The sequence below is a fragment of the Saccostrea cucullata genome, unplaced genomic scaffold, assembly GCF_032062105.1.
Source record: "Saccostrea cucullata isolate Sc308-1 unplaced genomic scaffold, CSIRO_AGI_Scuc_v1 ctg1632, whole genome shotgun sequence".
Lineage (NCBI taxonomy): Eukaryota > Metazoa > Mollusca > Bivalvia > Ostreida > Ostreidae > Saccostrea > Saccostrea cuccullata.
In genome coordinates, this window is record NW_026918776.1 from 37,203 (window position 1) to 54,593 (window position 17,391).

General features: G+C 35.2%; 1 protein-coding gene across 12 annotated transcripts in view; it reads right to left on the reverse strand.

Annotated features, from left to right (window-relative positions):
- Nucleotides 1–8,314, reverse strand: part of LOC134270947 (phosphatidylinositol-binding clathrin assembly protein LAP-like) — a 32,781-nt gene extending 24,467 nt beyond the window's left edge. For all 12 annotated transcript variants that reach the window (XM_062753280.1, XM_062753221.1, XM_062753228.1 and 9 more), the window contains exons 1-3: nt 8,048–8,314; nt 1,839–1,981; nt 1,351–1,426 (exon numbers count right to left, since the gene is read on the reverse strand). In XM_062753280.1, the coding sequence (XP_062609264.1) occupies nt 1,351–1,426; nt 1,839–1,981; nt 8,048–8,177 (349 nt within the window). In that variant the 5' untranslated portion in view covers nt 8,178–8,314. The remainder of the gene's footprint in view (nt 1–1,350; nt 1,427–1,838; nt 1,982–8,047) is intronic.
- Between the last annotated feature and the right edge of the window lie 9,077 nt (nt 8,315–17,391).

Sequence of the window (17,391 nt, forward strand, 5' to 3'; positions counted from 1 at the left end):
ATATCCAGAGGTGTCTGTACGTTTGAGTAATATACAAAATAGGAAAGAATCATGTAAACGCTTGATTGATCGAACAGTCTTCATGTGAAAGTGTCTATGTGATGTTATATGTATCACAAATAAGGCAATGATGAAAGCAATAGAGTGCAAAATCATGATGACAATGCGAAAATTAAACATTGATGACATCACAACGAATCATAAGAAAACAACTTTATCAGTTTATGATGAAAAAGTGATGACATGTTTAATAATAAAATGATAATGGTGTAATGACACACTGCATGATGAAACTCATGAATCTCTTTATCACATATTGTGGCCTAATGTGATTGTGTTATGCCGTAATGAAAACAAAAATCAGTGTGATTATTGTATCAATGATAATGGCAAAATACACCATTGTCTATAGGTTAATGGTATGATCATATCATAGTGAATTTCACAACCTCATCTCCAGATTCTATAAGGTAGACAAGTACCACTCCATAGTTATTGCATCAATGCACAACTGACTACAGGTTGATGGTACAATGGTGTGACAATGACAGGGCTCTCACACCACTTTTTGGGACTGGGGCCGGGGCCGTTCAAATTGGGAAAATTATCGTCATTTTGGGAAAAGTTGGATAACCAAAATTCATTAAAAAAAATCCTCAAATTTTGCTTTTTTAGCATTTTGTCATCAATGTAACTCTGGTGTTGAATAAACAGTTAAACAGAACAAACATGGATACTATTTATGAAAGTACATTAGCTTTGTCATTACTATCTATGTGTGTTAATATTGCGGTTATATGTCTTACTGCGTGACAGTCGCTAGTACACATAGAGCATGAATTTCCTCGATCACATGGGCAACTTTGCTTACCAATACACAAGTGAACATGCCGAAGCGCAGGTCTGTTTCAAAGGTGCAGCTTACTAATGTTTAAATGAAATGTCTATTTTTGAAACCAAAATGCTGGTTTTTGTCGAAACTACATAACAAGATACTCTGCACTCATAGTTGTATACATTTGTGTAAAAACAATAACCTGGTTCAATGAACCAGTTTACGAATGCATTTGGCGCGAACTAATAAAATAGTAGTACAGTTTCACTTTCATTTGCAAATGTGTTTTGTTTGGGTTTTTTTTTTTGCGATTAGGTTTGATGGACTTTTATTTTTTAATTAATATTTTACTCTGGATGGAAATTGGGAAATTTACACCTTTCTTTTGGGAAAAAAGGTACCTTTTTGCATTGGGAACGGAGCCGTTGAATGGCCCCAATTTTAGAGAATCGAGAGCCCTGAATGAACATCAAGAGCTTATCTCCAGATTCTATAGAGTGGACTAGCATTCCTACCTTGAACTCCCTGTTTGTCGATGAACTGCGCCAGGTTAAAGGAGCAATTATTGGAAGCCAGGTACTGTGTAAACCTCTGAAATAAAACAACAAAACATGGAATGAAAAACAAGTCTAGAGATCAACTCATGAAAATGACGGTGGCTCAATCTTTTAGTATTAATTCATATCTGACCTCTGTTCTGTATGAGTGATCTTGACCTCTGAACTTTATATGTGACCCTGACCTAACACTGTCTTGTAAAGATGCCATTAAAAGTATATTTTGGAAAGTATCATCTCATCCAAAGATTAGGTAAACAAACAATCTTTCATTAAGAAGGGAAACTTAACTGAGACATGTCAATGTGACAATTTCAAAACAGAATTTTTTTTAAAGCCCCCCCCCCTTCCCTGATTTAAATGACTATGAGGGTCTAACCACCTCCCTCCAGAAAAAAATTGATGAGATCTTCATTTCTCTCACTTAATTCCAAATATAGACTTACTTCGTTTCCATAGTTCATTAGGTTGTGTGTGGTGATGAGGGCTTTGAATACAATGACCCAGCTCTGGTGTTGGGTGCGTTCGATTAGAAGATCAGCTAGCTGGGGGATGGAGACATTAGGTTCATTTGTACACTGTATTAAATCTGAAATACAACAGAGAATGTGTAAGTCATGGAAAGATTACATCAGCTAGCTAGGGGATTGAGACATAAGGTTCATTTGTACACTGTATTAAATCCGAAATACAACAGAAAAGTTAAAGTAATTGAAATTATATATGTAATATTGATACAAATCTAAATAACAAACAAGAGATGATTGTAAAACACTTAACTCCCCCCCCCCCTGCCCCTCATACGTACATCATTATATGCAAAGAAAATAATTAAACAGAAACTACAAATAATGGATTTTTCTCTAAGTCCAAGGGCCATAACTCTGACAAAAATGGTGCAATTATACCCAAAACAGAACTTGCCCTAGATATTCTTATGATAAATCTGTATACCAAATTTCATTTCAGTGTGTTCAACCTCCGCAAAGAAAATGAACTGAAACTTGGAGGACAAACAGACCTACCAACTGACCAAGAGAAAGCAGAAAATCAGTATGTCCTTCCTTCTTTAAAGGGGGCATAAAAATTAAATCTCACTTCTATAACAATTGATTATTATTCAAGAAAAATATATGAATATCTGGATTAACATTCTTTTTTTTAACTTATGAAAAAAAAAAAAATCATTTATTTTGCTTGTCCATTCATATTTCATTCGCATCAGCATGATCAAGAATCATAGATGTAAACTGGTGAGGCCTAGAAAAAAAATAAGTTTGTTTCCGCTTTCGGGCTGAAAAAATATAGGGTAGGTAGGTAGGCAATTTTTTTTTTTTCTTTTTGCTTCTTTAATCAAAACGTGTATAGTAGTAACATTAATGATAATGACAAAAGAAATGGTGTTTTCAAGCATTTTTGTGAGTTAAAACTTATAATAGAAAGGTGATCCAAACTTCTTTCTGTCTTGAAAAGCTTGCAAAGTTGGAGACTATAATTCCCTGGGTGAAATCTTGCACATCATGGGCCAAAAGCATTAAAAAAAATTTTAGGGTCGGCACTATAAATTAGGGTCGGTCGGGAAAGCGGAAACAAACATATTTTTTTTCTAGGCCTGAACATTATTGTACTGATTAGAAAGCATTACTGAAGATTAACCAAACAAGAAAGGTAATGTCAGCCAGGACAACAATACCACCTTCTGCTGTCTGCAAAGACTAGTTCATATATTAATCAGAGTTGAATTGTAATATGTTAAACTGGAGTATGAAATGATGAAATATGATATCCTTCTGACCTAGCAATGGAACACTAACAATTGACTCTCAGGTAGAAATTATCTGTAAAATAAACATTCCATCAACAGTCAAAAGAATGCCATGGTATTCCTATAAGGTGCTGCATCAGCCTCTAGAACAGTATACATGGTGCACTAGCAAAGAAATAAATATGAAGAAGTTTTTAGAGCTTGAAAATAAGTGGGGTATTAGTTGGTGGAAAGAATTGGGGAGTATGTGGATGTGTGTTGGTGGTGGTGGTGGGGGGGGATAGAGTTAGGGTTCTTGTTTACAGGGTGGGAAGGAGAAATAGGTAGGACACTTAGTGTTAAGATAAAGGGGGGAAATATGGAGTTTCTAGTTTAAAGGCTTGGGAGGAGAAATAGGTTAGACTCTGGCATGAAAGCTTGGGTTGGGGGCAGAAACATAGAGGGCTCCACAAGAGAGCATTGGAAGGGGGTCAGTTATGCAGGCCTAGAGAGGAAATGAGTAGATCCTAATAAAAATGTCTGGGAGGAAAGAGGAACTTATACATTGTTGTACACTTGTGTGGGTTAAAATAGGTGTGTTTTTTATTGGTTAGTTAATATGTCATGATTATAAATTATCACCACCATTTTCAGCAGTTGAGATATATAAAAAAAAATATGCTAAGCTTAGGATGAATTTTTTTATATCCAAAACAAAAAGTACTGCTGATTGTATGTAGATATGATCTCCTCCCCCTCCCCTTCCCCTTCCTCATCTCTACCATTGCAAACATGGTAGACCTCATTCATGTTGTTTAAGGTCATACACAACGTAGTTTTAACTTTTTTGGATTCTCCCTTGGAGTTGAAGAGTTCCACTAAATGAAGGACCTGTGTGCAATATTTTTAATGTCTAAGAACATTTAATGATATTATAAGTTTAAATTTAGAATATCTTGGAAAATTATCAGTAGGTAGGGTACGTTGTGTATGTCCTTAAGTGAAGTTATATGTATTGATAACTGGTTCCATATCCCATTCATGTTACATCATTCTACAGTACAAAGTGACTGAATTATTAATGTGGAATATTCCCTGTTCAGTGAGATCTATTGATTCCTCCCTTATGAGGGCCCCACAAAGAGACACAGCACCACTGGAATTCTGTCAGGAGAACTGTGAACATGCAATCTTTCCCCACCCCCTGAGACTATTCTATATATACATGTAGTAACAAAATATGACCCAGGTTTAATACAATGTCATCAAGTCTCACGTCCTTATCAATACAAGTATTACCTTTCCTATGTAAACATGATAAATAAAATAAAAGCAGAAAACACCCAAAATTTAACAAGGACTGGGTTTCCAATAAGAAGAATGAGAAGGACAAGGGTGGATGTTGGGGGGTTTCGCCCCAGACTAAAGACACTTCTCTCATATATGTCTGAAAAGCTTTAAACTGTGTGCCACAAACCTAGATAAACTCAATGACACCTATAAAACATCTTACATATACACCCATAATTCTATCCCATCTGACCAGTGTCCTTATTACCTTCCCGGTCTTAATAACTGGGCAGTGTCCTGTTTAGGTGAATATGATACATGATTATTACATCTTTATAAACATCTGTCTATGTCAGTAAATTGTAATATGTCTGGGTCATTCAAGTTAAAGTCAAGTGTTTGGTTTTATTTGGGGAATCTGTGAATTATTTGATAATTACTGATAAATTAAAAATTAGATGGAACATGAAAAGAAGTTATTATCATACCTGTGTATATTTATTTGTGTATTATCTGACAGAGTTTGCTGAACCTAGTAATCTTGTCACATTAGCAGGTTTGATATGCTCATCAGACATAACAAAATCCCATTAAAGTTGAAAACCGATTCATTGTAATGTTTTGTTTGTTTGGATCTAGAGTAGATAAACTGAGCCCTCAATCCATAAATAACAGTGAACTTCACTGAAAACCCTAAACAGAGCAGGCCCTGTCTTCATCCACAGATCAATAGCTCTATATTGCAGCTACATTCCGGCACTAGTGCCATACACTGGAGCCTGGTCTAATAGCCTGCTTCATGGAATGCTTCCTGCAGTTTGACAAAGATGATATAAGAATCAGCAATTGATTGATTATTCATTGCAGGGCATCCTGTATAGTATAGAGATACCCTACTGGTTAATATGGCTGTATCATTGTTTACAATTCCAGGCTCTCAACTCCATAGCTGTGGGTTATTGTGATGTATTGGTCTTAGATGATGGACTATGAACACGAAAGGACTCACTCATTCAATTATAGAATGTATATGATGCTGACTGCAGTACTGATCTGTAATGCTGATACGTTTTTTTTTAGAACATCCTAATATTTACTAAGGTTCAGGTCAAATATGTTCCCTATCTACAAACTTGTTGTTAAACTGCGAATGTGTAAGATTACTAGGTTCAGCAAATCTCTGTCAGATAATATACAAATAAATATACACAAATTTTGATAATAACATTTTTTTCAGCCAATTTTCAATTTTAACCCTTGATTATCAGATAATTCACAGATACCCAAACAAAACCCTACACTTGATTTAAACATCCAGGGTAATCTAAATTCAACCCGAGTTCACAATGACGCCTAACTCATTGTAAACAAAGAACAAAATCAATCTATAGATTATAAAGGATCAAAATCTACTTTAAACAGCACATTGGTTAACAAAATCCTATTTATGGGTACAAGGAAAATGAAGCTAACAGATAAAACATGTCTGTCGTAGTCACAGCTTCCTTCCCAGAGTGAAGCATCATACAGCATGTACAGTATGCAAATCTTACAGGGCAATGTCTCATTATACTAAAATAATATCAACTTTGAACAGTTTTATGTCATAACTATGTTAATTCATTTAATGAATAAATTGATCATTTCAAGAGATGTTCAAATGCCCATGGACCACAATGCTCACATGAGTCACATTAAGTAAAGCCATCATCAGTCTCATTCCTATATAAATCACTGATTGCCTATAGTGGGCCAACCCAACCCTGGATGTCACGAATTGAACAAAATTTTATCATCACTGGTCTACCTCAGAAAATTTCCATATCTATATGAATAATCATGCATTTCCTAGTTTCAATACAAGATCTTTTGATTAGATTGATTAATTAATTATATATAGTTTAACGTCCCTCTCGAGAATTTTTCACTCATATGCAGATGCCACCACTTGTTGGCGGACAGCTGCAAATTTAGTCCTATACTTAGCACTTAGGCCATTGAGCAGAGAGGGATCTATTTCAGGCCAGCACCTACTGCAACACGGGACCTCGGTTTATACTGGTCTCCAATTCCAACAGTGGGATTCAACCCCTTGACATAAGGATCAACTCCTTAGTCCTTACTTCGCGACTCTAGATTAGACGCTCTAACCACTGTGCCACTCCAGCAACTCTTTTAATTAGAGATTTTTCCTGGTTTACATACTTTTATGTAAAACTTTCATCACCTATTGTGACCACTCTTACCCCTGGGGGTCACAGATTGAACATACGTTAAGTTATACTACCTAAAGATGATTTAGATAAATCTACATGACTAATCTTGCCCTTGCTGTTACATACTGTTGCAACATCCAGCACAGAAATGAGTGTAATTAAAACTGCATAGATTTTCAAGATATGTGCATTTGGGTAACATTGACTGAGCATGGTGTAATTCCTAGCACTGTGTCCACATAAGAAGTCTTCAACTATCCGCAATTTTTTGGGTGATACAGTCTTTTCTTGGATATTGTAATATATTCCAATTAACAACTGATGTTCAAGAAAATAAAATGTTTATCAAAACAATACTTTCAAAATGCATTTTGTTTCTGCAAAAAATAAATCGAAAGAGATAGAGAAGAACTGGGTTGGAGCTGTTCGAAGGTTGTTTCCAGTGATTGCCAAGAGTGGCGTTTTTTGTTGAATGCCCTCCTGCGTCCAGGGGATGGATAGGATAACTCTGTTAAGTGAGTAAAAATAAATAAGGTACAAGACATATGTGGACAAACAAATTCAAATGGCAAAACCCATAATTAAAAGATGCCCATGTTAGAACAGTACACATGTGGTCTAATTAACACTCCTCTACCCTAGATATGTAGAAAAACCTTTCTTCGAAATTTGAGCCACTTTATGATAAACATTTTTTTCCCCCCTGAAATGCTCCATCTCAAACATATGTCAAGATATAACTGTGTTAATGTGTTATATAAACTACACTTTAATACTAAAAGAACACACTCTAGCAATGAGGAACCAATTCCTCTACCCACAGTCTGAAAAACACCTGTCTAGTTTACATGAATTTAAATTATTCCCATGCTGAAACACTGTTACGGACAATCCGATGATGACAAATATGCAGATTGCAACTTGGGCAGGGGAAGGGGGGGGGAGGGAGGCTAAGAAAAAATGTCCTGGCTTAATTATAAATGCAGTTTATAAATATCATTCATTAACTACATTGTTATTTTACTAATTTTCCATTGAAAACTTAAATGCAACTTTTACATAGATCTCTAAAACTGACCCAGAAACATCACATTTCATCTTTTCAGCCTGCTACATCTGTACAATATTGCTGCTACGAGTTTGTAAGCAAAACAGGTACTGAAGTACATCGATTTATCAAAAATCCATTTTGACAGCGTTGCATACAGAGTTGAAACATTGATTAAGCAGCAGGGGCGAACAATTCTGCCTCCTGTCACTGCAAAACCCACATGTACTCCGACAGTATTCCGACTGGAAAATGTCAAACTACTGCGTATTACGTAACATCCGGGTGACCACGGACAAACCTTCAATTGCTACCTATGCCCTAACTACTCACACCTCCCTGCTGACCAGTACTTACAGTCTAAATGTTTCTTTTTGGGTCCCATCACCTCCTCGGTAGTGGCTTTACACACAACCTTGGCCAATCCTTGGCCTGCAATGCTGTGTTTTGCCGCTGTTACGCGGTCCATTATGCTTTGTTTTGACATTGCTGTTAAATTATCGTGTTTCCGATCACTTAATGTGAATACTAGGGCCAAACGACCCCCTTCTCTGGTCTAAGACCCTCTCCGTGCAACGTAAAAAGGGGAGGATGTGCCGTACGTATTTCAAGATGGCGGTTCCGAATAACATAGCCTGTCACGTGACTGGGGACCATTCATTAGTGGCATAGTTCGACGAGTTGCTATAAAATAGGCCTATATGTATTTAAAATCATAGAGCATGTAAAATTTAAAAAATTGAAAACGAATTATGAAAACCTAAAAATAGATTTATGTATTAATCCATCACCTATTTATTAATTTTATTTATTTATTTATTTATTTATTTATTTATTTATTTATTTATTTATTTATTTATTTATTTTAAATATGTTTTGATTGATTGATTTATTTACTTACATAATTATTTTTTTTCTTTGAATTGAATATATTTTGCCTTGTATTTCCTGTGTACTTTTAGCTACTGTTATACGCTTAGAAAACTTGATGCAAGTATTTAAAAAAAACATTAACTAAGTCTTTATGAGTAGAAACTATAGCTAAGGCATAAAAATATTACAGAACCATTTCAGTGCCTATGGTGTAAAGTTTTCACTGAATATTCTGACGAACAAAGGGATCAAAACATTTTCCGTTAATTTACAAGTTCCTCTAACTCTCCTTTATATTAATTGTTGCAGTTGTCCTAACGAGAAGATATTTAATGTACGAGGGTTGTCCGTAAAGTAACAAAGGAATATACTGAAATATTTAGCCTACTAATTCTTCCAGAATCATTTATAAAAAATTATCAACTGCTGAAAGAAAGAACAATTAAAGTAGCCACTAACCCTTATCCTAACCCTTATCCCAGAGCAACAGATTTTGTGCAAATGTAGACTATACCCTGAGGGAAATCGTTTCTATAATTTTACTCATTTCGTCTCTTTTTTTTGTATTTCTGTCGCGGCAATGCACTTTGAATATATAAAAAATACACACGTTGAAAACAAAACAAAGTGTGTCAAAACTGGGACAAAATCAAAGCTATGGAAACTTTTCAAAGTGCGTTCATTGATCTCCCTTTATGGAGAACGAGAAGACAGGAGGAAGGTCTGTGGCAAATCACTAGCTTTGAAAAGATTACGCACTTTGAAAAAAATTTTCAAAGTGCGTTAAATTTTGGACACACTCAACGCACTTTGAAAAAATATTTCAAAGTGCGTTGAGAGTGTACATAAACATTTTTTACCTTGGGACATATAACGCACTTTGAAAAAAATATGTATAAAACAAAAAGCTCTATACTTAGATTTTAGTAATTGAGAGAATCAACTTTTATTGATTATATCTTTCGAAAATTCATTTTAATTTACATGTATTCATTAAATCTCATTGGGAACAAGGAGAAGGCGAGTAGAAGGTCTCTCAGCCCAACTTTTTTTTTTATACCTTGTACATAGTCGTCGATAGCAAATTGAAAGTGGAGACCCCCTCAAAGGCAAGCCCCGATTTTCAATGCCTATATATCTTTGCAAAACATTTGAGTTCCTAACACCCCCCTTCCCTGTACCGATGCTTATACTACACTCAAATATATGTATTTGCATAACTGGTATGAAGTTGAAAACTTTCAATAAATTTTAGTTTACATATAAAATGCATGCAAACTGCAAAACTTAGTAAAACATTTAAGAGAGATAGAATTTTCAAAGTATGGAAAAATCAAAATCGCTCACTTTCACATCCTGAAGTGACCTCATCACCAAAGAGTTATCAAACAGGTTCAATTATTTATCATACCCAAGATTTGCAAGAATATTGACCAAGCCATGCATATTTTTTCAAAGTGCGTTAATATGGTCGATATTAACGCACTTTGAAAAGAAATTTTATTTTTTCAAAGTGTGTTGATTTGGTCCCAAATTTAACGCACTTTGAAAATTTTTTTCAAAGTGCGTAATTTTTCAAAGTGCGTTGTAACAAAGGTCCCACCAGCCCTACTCTTAATATTCTTGTATGTAGTTACATATCTGGGATGACAATAGTATACTGTATACTTTTTTTTTTTTTCGTCTTATTACAAAGATATTACGCCAAGTATTTTTTTCCCCATGCTGTATACTGTATACTTGCGATGCATTTGAGTTAGCATGATATAGATGTAGAAAATAACACACCCTACTATACATGAAGGGGCCATATCGCTTCAGCAGCAATAGCTGATGAGTATACTTTAGCCAAAGTAACTTATCAACAAGAGGTCCAGGGGCCACAGCGCTCACCTGAGCACATTGGACTTGAATTTACTCCCCCCCCCCCCCTTCAGGCGTTCATCATTTGAACAAACTAGAATCTACACTACCTGAGGATGATTCCATATAAATACCCCGGGTATCACTAATCATAGCTTTGAAGTACATGAAAAGAAGATTTTAAAAGGTTTCCCTATATATCCCTATGTAAAACTTGGGTAGGCCACTTTGGCCCCACCCTATCCCCAGGGCCGTGGGTCATGATTTGAAAAAACTTGAGTCTAAACTACCTGAGGATGGCTTCCCTATCAGTTTCATCTTTCCTGGCACAGTGGTAATTGAGAAGGATTTTTAAAGATATTTCCTATATATTCCTATGTAAAACTTGGGTCGGCCATTTTGGCCCCATCCTTGCCCCGGGGGTCATGATTTGAACTAACTTGAATCTACACTACCTAAGGATGATTCCACATGAGTTTCATCTTTCCTGGCCCAGTGGTTCTGGAGAAGAAGATTTTTAAAGATTTTTCCTATATATTCCTATGTAAAACTTGGGTCGGCCATTTTGGCCCCACCCTTGCCCCGGGGGTCATGATTTGAACAAACTTGAATCTACACTACCTGAGGATGATTCCACATGAGTTTCATCTTTCCTGGCCCAGTGGTTCTGGAGAAGAAGATTTTTAAAGATTTTTTTTTATATATTCCTATGTAAAACTAGGGTCGGCCATTTTGGCCCCATCCTTGCCCCGGGGGTCATGATTTGAAGAAACTTGAATCTACACTACCTGAGGATGATTCCACATGAGTTTCATCTTTCCTGGCCCAGTGGTTCTGGAGAAGAAGATTTTTTCCTATATATTCCTATATAAAACTTGGGTCGGCCATTTTGGCCCCACCCTTGCCCCAGGGGTCATCATTTGAACAAACTTGAATGTACACTACCTGAGGATGAATACACATGAGTTTCATCTTTCCTGGCCCAGTGGTTCTTGAGAAGAAGATTTTTAAAGATTTTTCTTATATATTCCTATGTAAAACTTGGGTCGGCCAGTTTGGCCCCACCCTTGCCCCGGGGGTCATGATTTGAACAAACTTGAATCTACACTACCTGAGGCTTCCACATGATTTCACATGGAGAAGAAGATTTTTTAAAAATGCCATTAATTTTTTTCATCTTTCCTGAACAAATTTGCACTTAAGGATACTTTGTGCCAAGTTTGGTTGAAACTGGCCCAGTGGTTCTTGAGAAGAAGATGAAAATGTGAAAAGTTTACAACGACAACGACTACGACGACGACGACAACGACAACAACGACAGACAACGGACAAATTTTGATCAGAAAAGCTCACGTGAGCCTTCGGCTCAGGTGAGCTAAAAATACAACACAATTTTTTTACTATCATGAAATGCAAACCAGGATCGATCAATCTAATCAAAATTTTGAAAAAGAAACTTTCAATTTTTCTAAAAATACTGCCTATGGAGCTCGAGATGAAAAAGTTAAACTAAACATTTGATAAAATTCGCAGAAAATAACTGTCAGGTATTTGTTTTGATTTTCTGGCTACATACGGACTACATGTATACTGAGAAATATTTTTCATTTAATAAGAGGCCACGATAAAACAGTCGTTTGTGGCAGTAAATAATTGTTGAAGTTATTATCTTTGTGTTCACTTGTGTTTAAAAGATTCTTTGATTTAGATATCACATATTGGATCACCCATGATTTGTAGTTGGTTCTATATGAAATTTTTCCAACGAGTTGCGTTTATTTTTATCCCCGGACCTTAGCGATGGGATGAACAACACACAAGGAGTTGCATAAAAATCATATCCAACTACAAATCATGGGGGACTGATAAATGGTTTAAACAGTTTTGAAACAGAAATCCACTTTAGATGTATAACATTATAGGTGCCATGAAAGAGTGAGTATCCCCTGCAGTCAGGCCACACCTGCCCGGCCTGTGCTCCCTCAGCCTCCTTGTCATGATGGGAAAGAGCGGGGGGGGTGGGGGTGGGGGTGGGGGGGACTTATATAGATAATCTAAAAGTATTAGATGGACAACTAGATCAGTACAACTGTATATACTGGTCCCAGCCGACAGAGTAGGAAACAACATTGTCTTTGATAGTAAGGCTCATTATTTAAAATTAATTGTATTTTAAAGTAGAGGAACTAGGATTTAATTCTAAAAAATGGCAATTTAACTTAAATATACATAGCTCCTTTTCTAAAGAGGGGATTCTTGAAACTCATACGTCAGTTTGAAATATCTTAAATACTTCCTGCGATCAAATTGAAATGAATTTGATAAGCTTGGTTTAAGTGATCTCTTGTTCCAAAACTTTGACACTCCTAGAGAATACATTATATAGTTAAGCAAAGATTCTGTGATGTGTATCGTCAAGAAATCCTTCATAGTATTAAGATGTCTACTGAGCTGTATCAACATATTATAGACCATTTTTGTTTACAGAAATATTTATCAAAAAAATATTAAACATACATAGAAAAAATGTATCAAAAGCTTTAGATTGTCTAGTTATAAATTAAGGGTTGAAGAAAGTAATGTTAATGAAAATAGAAATAACAGAATATATTTATTATGTGACTTGAATGATGTAGAGGATGAATTCCATTTTATAATAAAATGTCCTGTATATTAAGATCTCAGAATTCAAACAGTATTAATTTGTTTAAAAAACCTAGTGTCTTTAATAAATTAATACAATTGTTAAATGTTAAAAATGTCAAAGAATTGTCTAAATTGGGTAAATTTTTGTTCAGTGCTTCACTACGAAAAATAGATTTATTAAATTGTTTGTAGCACATGATATGTATTATAAACATTTATTATATAACTGAAAGATTAAAATATATGTATACCTTCTTTATAATACATGTAATTATCTGATGTTCCATATGACGTAATGAAATAAAGAATTGAATTGAAGGGAAAAAAGAATGAAAGAGATAGATTACATGATCAGTACGCACTGGTCCCTGCTGACAAAGCAGGTAACAACATTGTCTTGTCCTCGTTTGTAAGGCTCATTATATTAATTGCATGTATTTTAGAAGAACTTGGATTTAATTCTACAACTTCTAGTTATAGTTCCCTTAAAGGTTTTTAAGGCAGATATTCTTCAAAATCATATGTCAGTTTTGAATATGTTTGATATCCCGAAGAACCAAAATGAATTTGAACTACCATATTGGATTCCGAAACTTCATAAGAATCCGTACAAACAAAGATACATTGCGAGTTTCAGTAAATGTTCAACCAAGCGTCTTTTTTTACTCCTCACCAAGATATTGACAGAAATGAAGGAAAAAAGCTTCAAGAGCACTGTGCAACAATATACATGTATTCAAGAAGTGGTGTAAATCAGATGTGGATACTCAAAAATTCCAAAGAACTTTTGGACGATTTGAAATCGCAAGATTTTATCAAAATCAATAGCTTAAAAACTTACGACTCTTCCACTTTATATACAACCAGCCCCCCCCCCCCCCCCCCCACACACCCCCCCCCCCCCCCCACACACACATGAAAAGTTAAAGTCCAGGCTTTTTGAATCCATTGACAGCTGTTTTTTTTTCAGTAAAAATGGAACTCGTAAATTTACTTACCTGGTCATTAGTCATTTGCAAAATTATTTTGTCAAAAGACATTCTGATTGCACACAAGTACTCTGAAGTTGATATCAAAAAGATTCTTGGGTTTTTGACAATATCTACGAGAGACCAGATCTTCCAACAATCTATAGGAATTCCCATGGATACCGATTGCGCTCCATTATTAGCTGACCTATGTTTATATTCATATGAAGCAGAATTTGTGCAGAATCTTATGCGTGAAAAGAAGAAAACACTTGCTGTGGCCTTCAACTCGACATTTAGATATATCGACGACGTATTGTCAATTAACAATGATATTTTACATTCCTACGTCGATACAATATATTCTGGTGAGCTTGAGATAAAATATACCACAGAATCTGACGCATTTGTTTCATACTTGGATATTTTACATAAAAAAAAATTAATGGTAATCTAACAACCAAGCCTATGATAAACGTGACAACTTTAACTTTTCTATCGCTCTTCATGATCAACTTCCCTTACTTATGCAGTACCTTCATCACCTGCATAAGGAGTTTTGCTCTGCTCCTACTTTGTATTGTTTTATGGATTTTGATATTGAATATTGTTCGTTATCTCCATATCCTTCTTAAAAAGGTGCTGGAGTTTTTCAATCAAATGTAAATTAGCTATGCATGATTTGGAGACCTAGTTTTTCAATAATCTGTCTGAAATTCCAAAGGATAGCGACTGTGTTCCATCATAAGCAGGTCTATTTTTGAATTCATATGAAGCAGAATTTATTCACAATTTTATACATGAAAAGAAGAAAGCACACATTTAGATTTATCAACGACATTTGATTTGTTAATAATTATTACTACTATTCATATGTAATATGTGGATATAACAAGCAGAATTCGAGCTCAAAAGTCTATTAACCGTCACAAAATAGGAGCGAAACAAAAATGGATCTCCAAAATATAGAGGTGGGATCAGGTGGAGGAATGAGCATCCCTGCCGACCGGTCACACCCACCTACTGATATATCAGAGTAAGCTTGAAATGAAATATACCACAGAGTCTGACACATCTGTTTCATATTCGGATATTTTACTAGAAAAAGACTTAAAAAGTTACCTTACAACAAAGCTTTATGATAAATTTGATGACTTTCATGTGCAAGAACTTTTCAATTGTCAACGTCCTATAATTATTTAACAATATACTAGTATCCTAATCACTAGCAAATGTGATTAATGTCTCTCAGATGATACCAAGAGTTTAATCTACGCCTGATCATTTTCTAAAACGAGACAAACTATTGACAAACAAGTTAAAGAAACAAAAATATCAGCAGTCTATTTTGGTGCATCATTTCGCAAGTTCTATGGGCGATACAATGACCTGTCAGAAAATCTATCATTAAGTGAAAAGAAAGAAAGGAGCACGTTTAGTTTAATTCATCACCTACTATAGCTAGTATTTCGTTTAAAAAATCAAATTTATGAGATAATCTATTTTCTCTCGATTTTTTCAGCAATTTTTTTTTATTTTTTTTTTCCCTAATTGTCATTTATCTTTTATGATATAATTTTTGGATGGCCGCCGCAATTTCATATATAATTTTTTCCCCCCAAGGATAAAATAAAATTCACAGCACTTGCGGGTTCTACTATATGAGTTAATCATCCGACCCTATATACACAATACTAGCTTTGACCAAACCAATCAATTTCTCGGGAAATGTAAAGTAGTCCTATTTTTCAAATCCAAATAGATTCTCACGTGCAAAGGGAATTAACTCTTTCTCTGGATATTTGGAGATAACGAATTGTATGCAAGCTCAAAAGTTCATTGGGACATTGCAAACATAGACTTCAGAAATAAGACGTCAGAGGTGGGATCAGGTGCCATGGAGGAGCTAGCATCGCCTGCCGACCGGTCACATCCGCCGTGTATTCTTTGTCATAATCGACAAATAACGTAAAAATCCGTCAATATGTATATAATGGCCTAAGAATTCATCCGTGAAACAGAAAAACTTCATTTAGCATTTTATTGAAAGATAAATTGTATTTGCTGACAACGTCATTGTATCGACCATAAAACGAGACTGTTGATATTCTTGTTTCAGCAACTCGTATGTCAATAATTTACCTTGTTTTAAAAAATGTTCATATGTAGAGCATGCTCTCGCATCAACTAAGAGATATGAACCCCCTTGTGGAGTTGACAAAGGTATATTATATTGCTGCATAAGTAAGGAAAGTTGACGATGGAAAAGTTAAAGTCGCCACGTTTATCATAAAGCTTGGTTGTTAGATTGCCATTAACGTCTTTCGCAAGTAAAATATCCAAATATGAAACAGTTCTGTGGTATCTTCTATTTCAAGCTCACCTGGATATATATATTCTATCGATATAAGGATGGAAATTACCATTGTTGACTGACAATACGTCGTCGAGATATCTACAATGTAAATGTCGAGTTGAAGGCCGCAACAACTGTTTTCTTTTTTTCTTTTTTTTTCATGAATTTGGAGAAATTCTGCTTCATATGAATACAAAAATAAGTCTGCTTGTATTCGGGCGCATTTGGTATCCATGGAAATTCTACATACCGGTATATAATTGTCAACAAGAAATTCAAGTATCTTTTTACTATCAACTTCAGAGTACTTGTGCGTACAATCAGAATGTTTTTAACAAAAAAAAAAAAAATTGCAAATGACCATTGACAAGGTAAAAAAAAAGTTCCATTTTTATTGAAAAGGCAGCTGTCAATTATATCAAAAAGCCTGGACTTAAATTTATCGTGGGAATGTTGTATGTAAGGTTGGGATTTCCATTCTGACAACCTGACAAGGTCTTCTTTTTCATGTTTTGTCCATCGTCTGGCGTAATCTTCAACGGAATCCATTATATGTTTGAAATTGACGCTGGGTAAAAGACTAGGATTCCCTAAATTTAGGCCCTTTTAAAATCAATGATTTAAGATCCTCATTACTAACTTACTTCATTTATGCCTGCTACCGCTTTTAGGGCATAGCCCGCTGTCCTCCAGGCCCCTCTATCCTGAGCAATGCTTTCTACCTCCTTCCTGTTCTTCCCATTCTTTCATGCACGTAGCAACAGGGGGGCCAGGGGGGCCTGGCCCCCCACTTTTTTTGCCAACAATACTTTTACTATTGAAAATGTTCATTGAAAGGCTGGTTGGCCCCCCCACTTTATACTAAAGTAAAGTAATATGAAGGGAATATAGTATTATAAGCTTAAAAAATTGATACTGAAAGGAAATAGGATTTTCGACATTGGGCAATTTTCCTCTTTTTTTTTTGGCTTGTCAACTTTTTCAGGTAAGTAAAA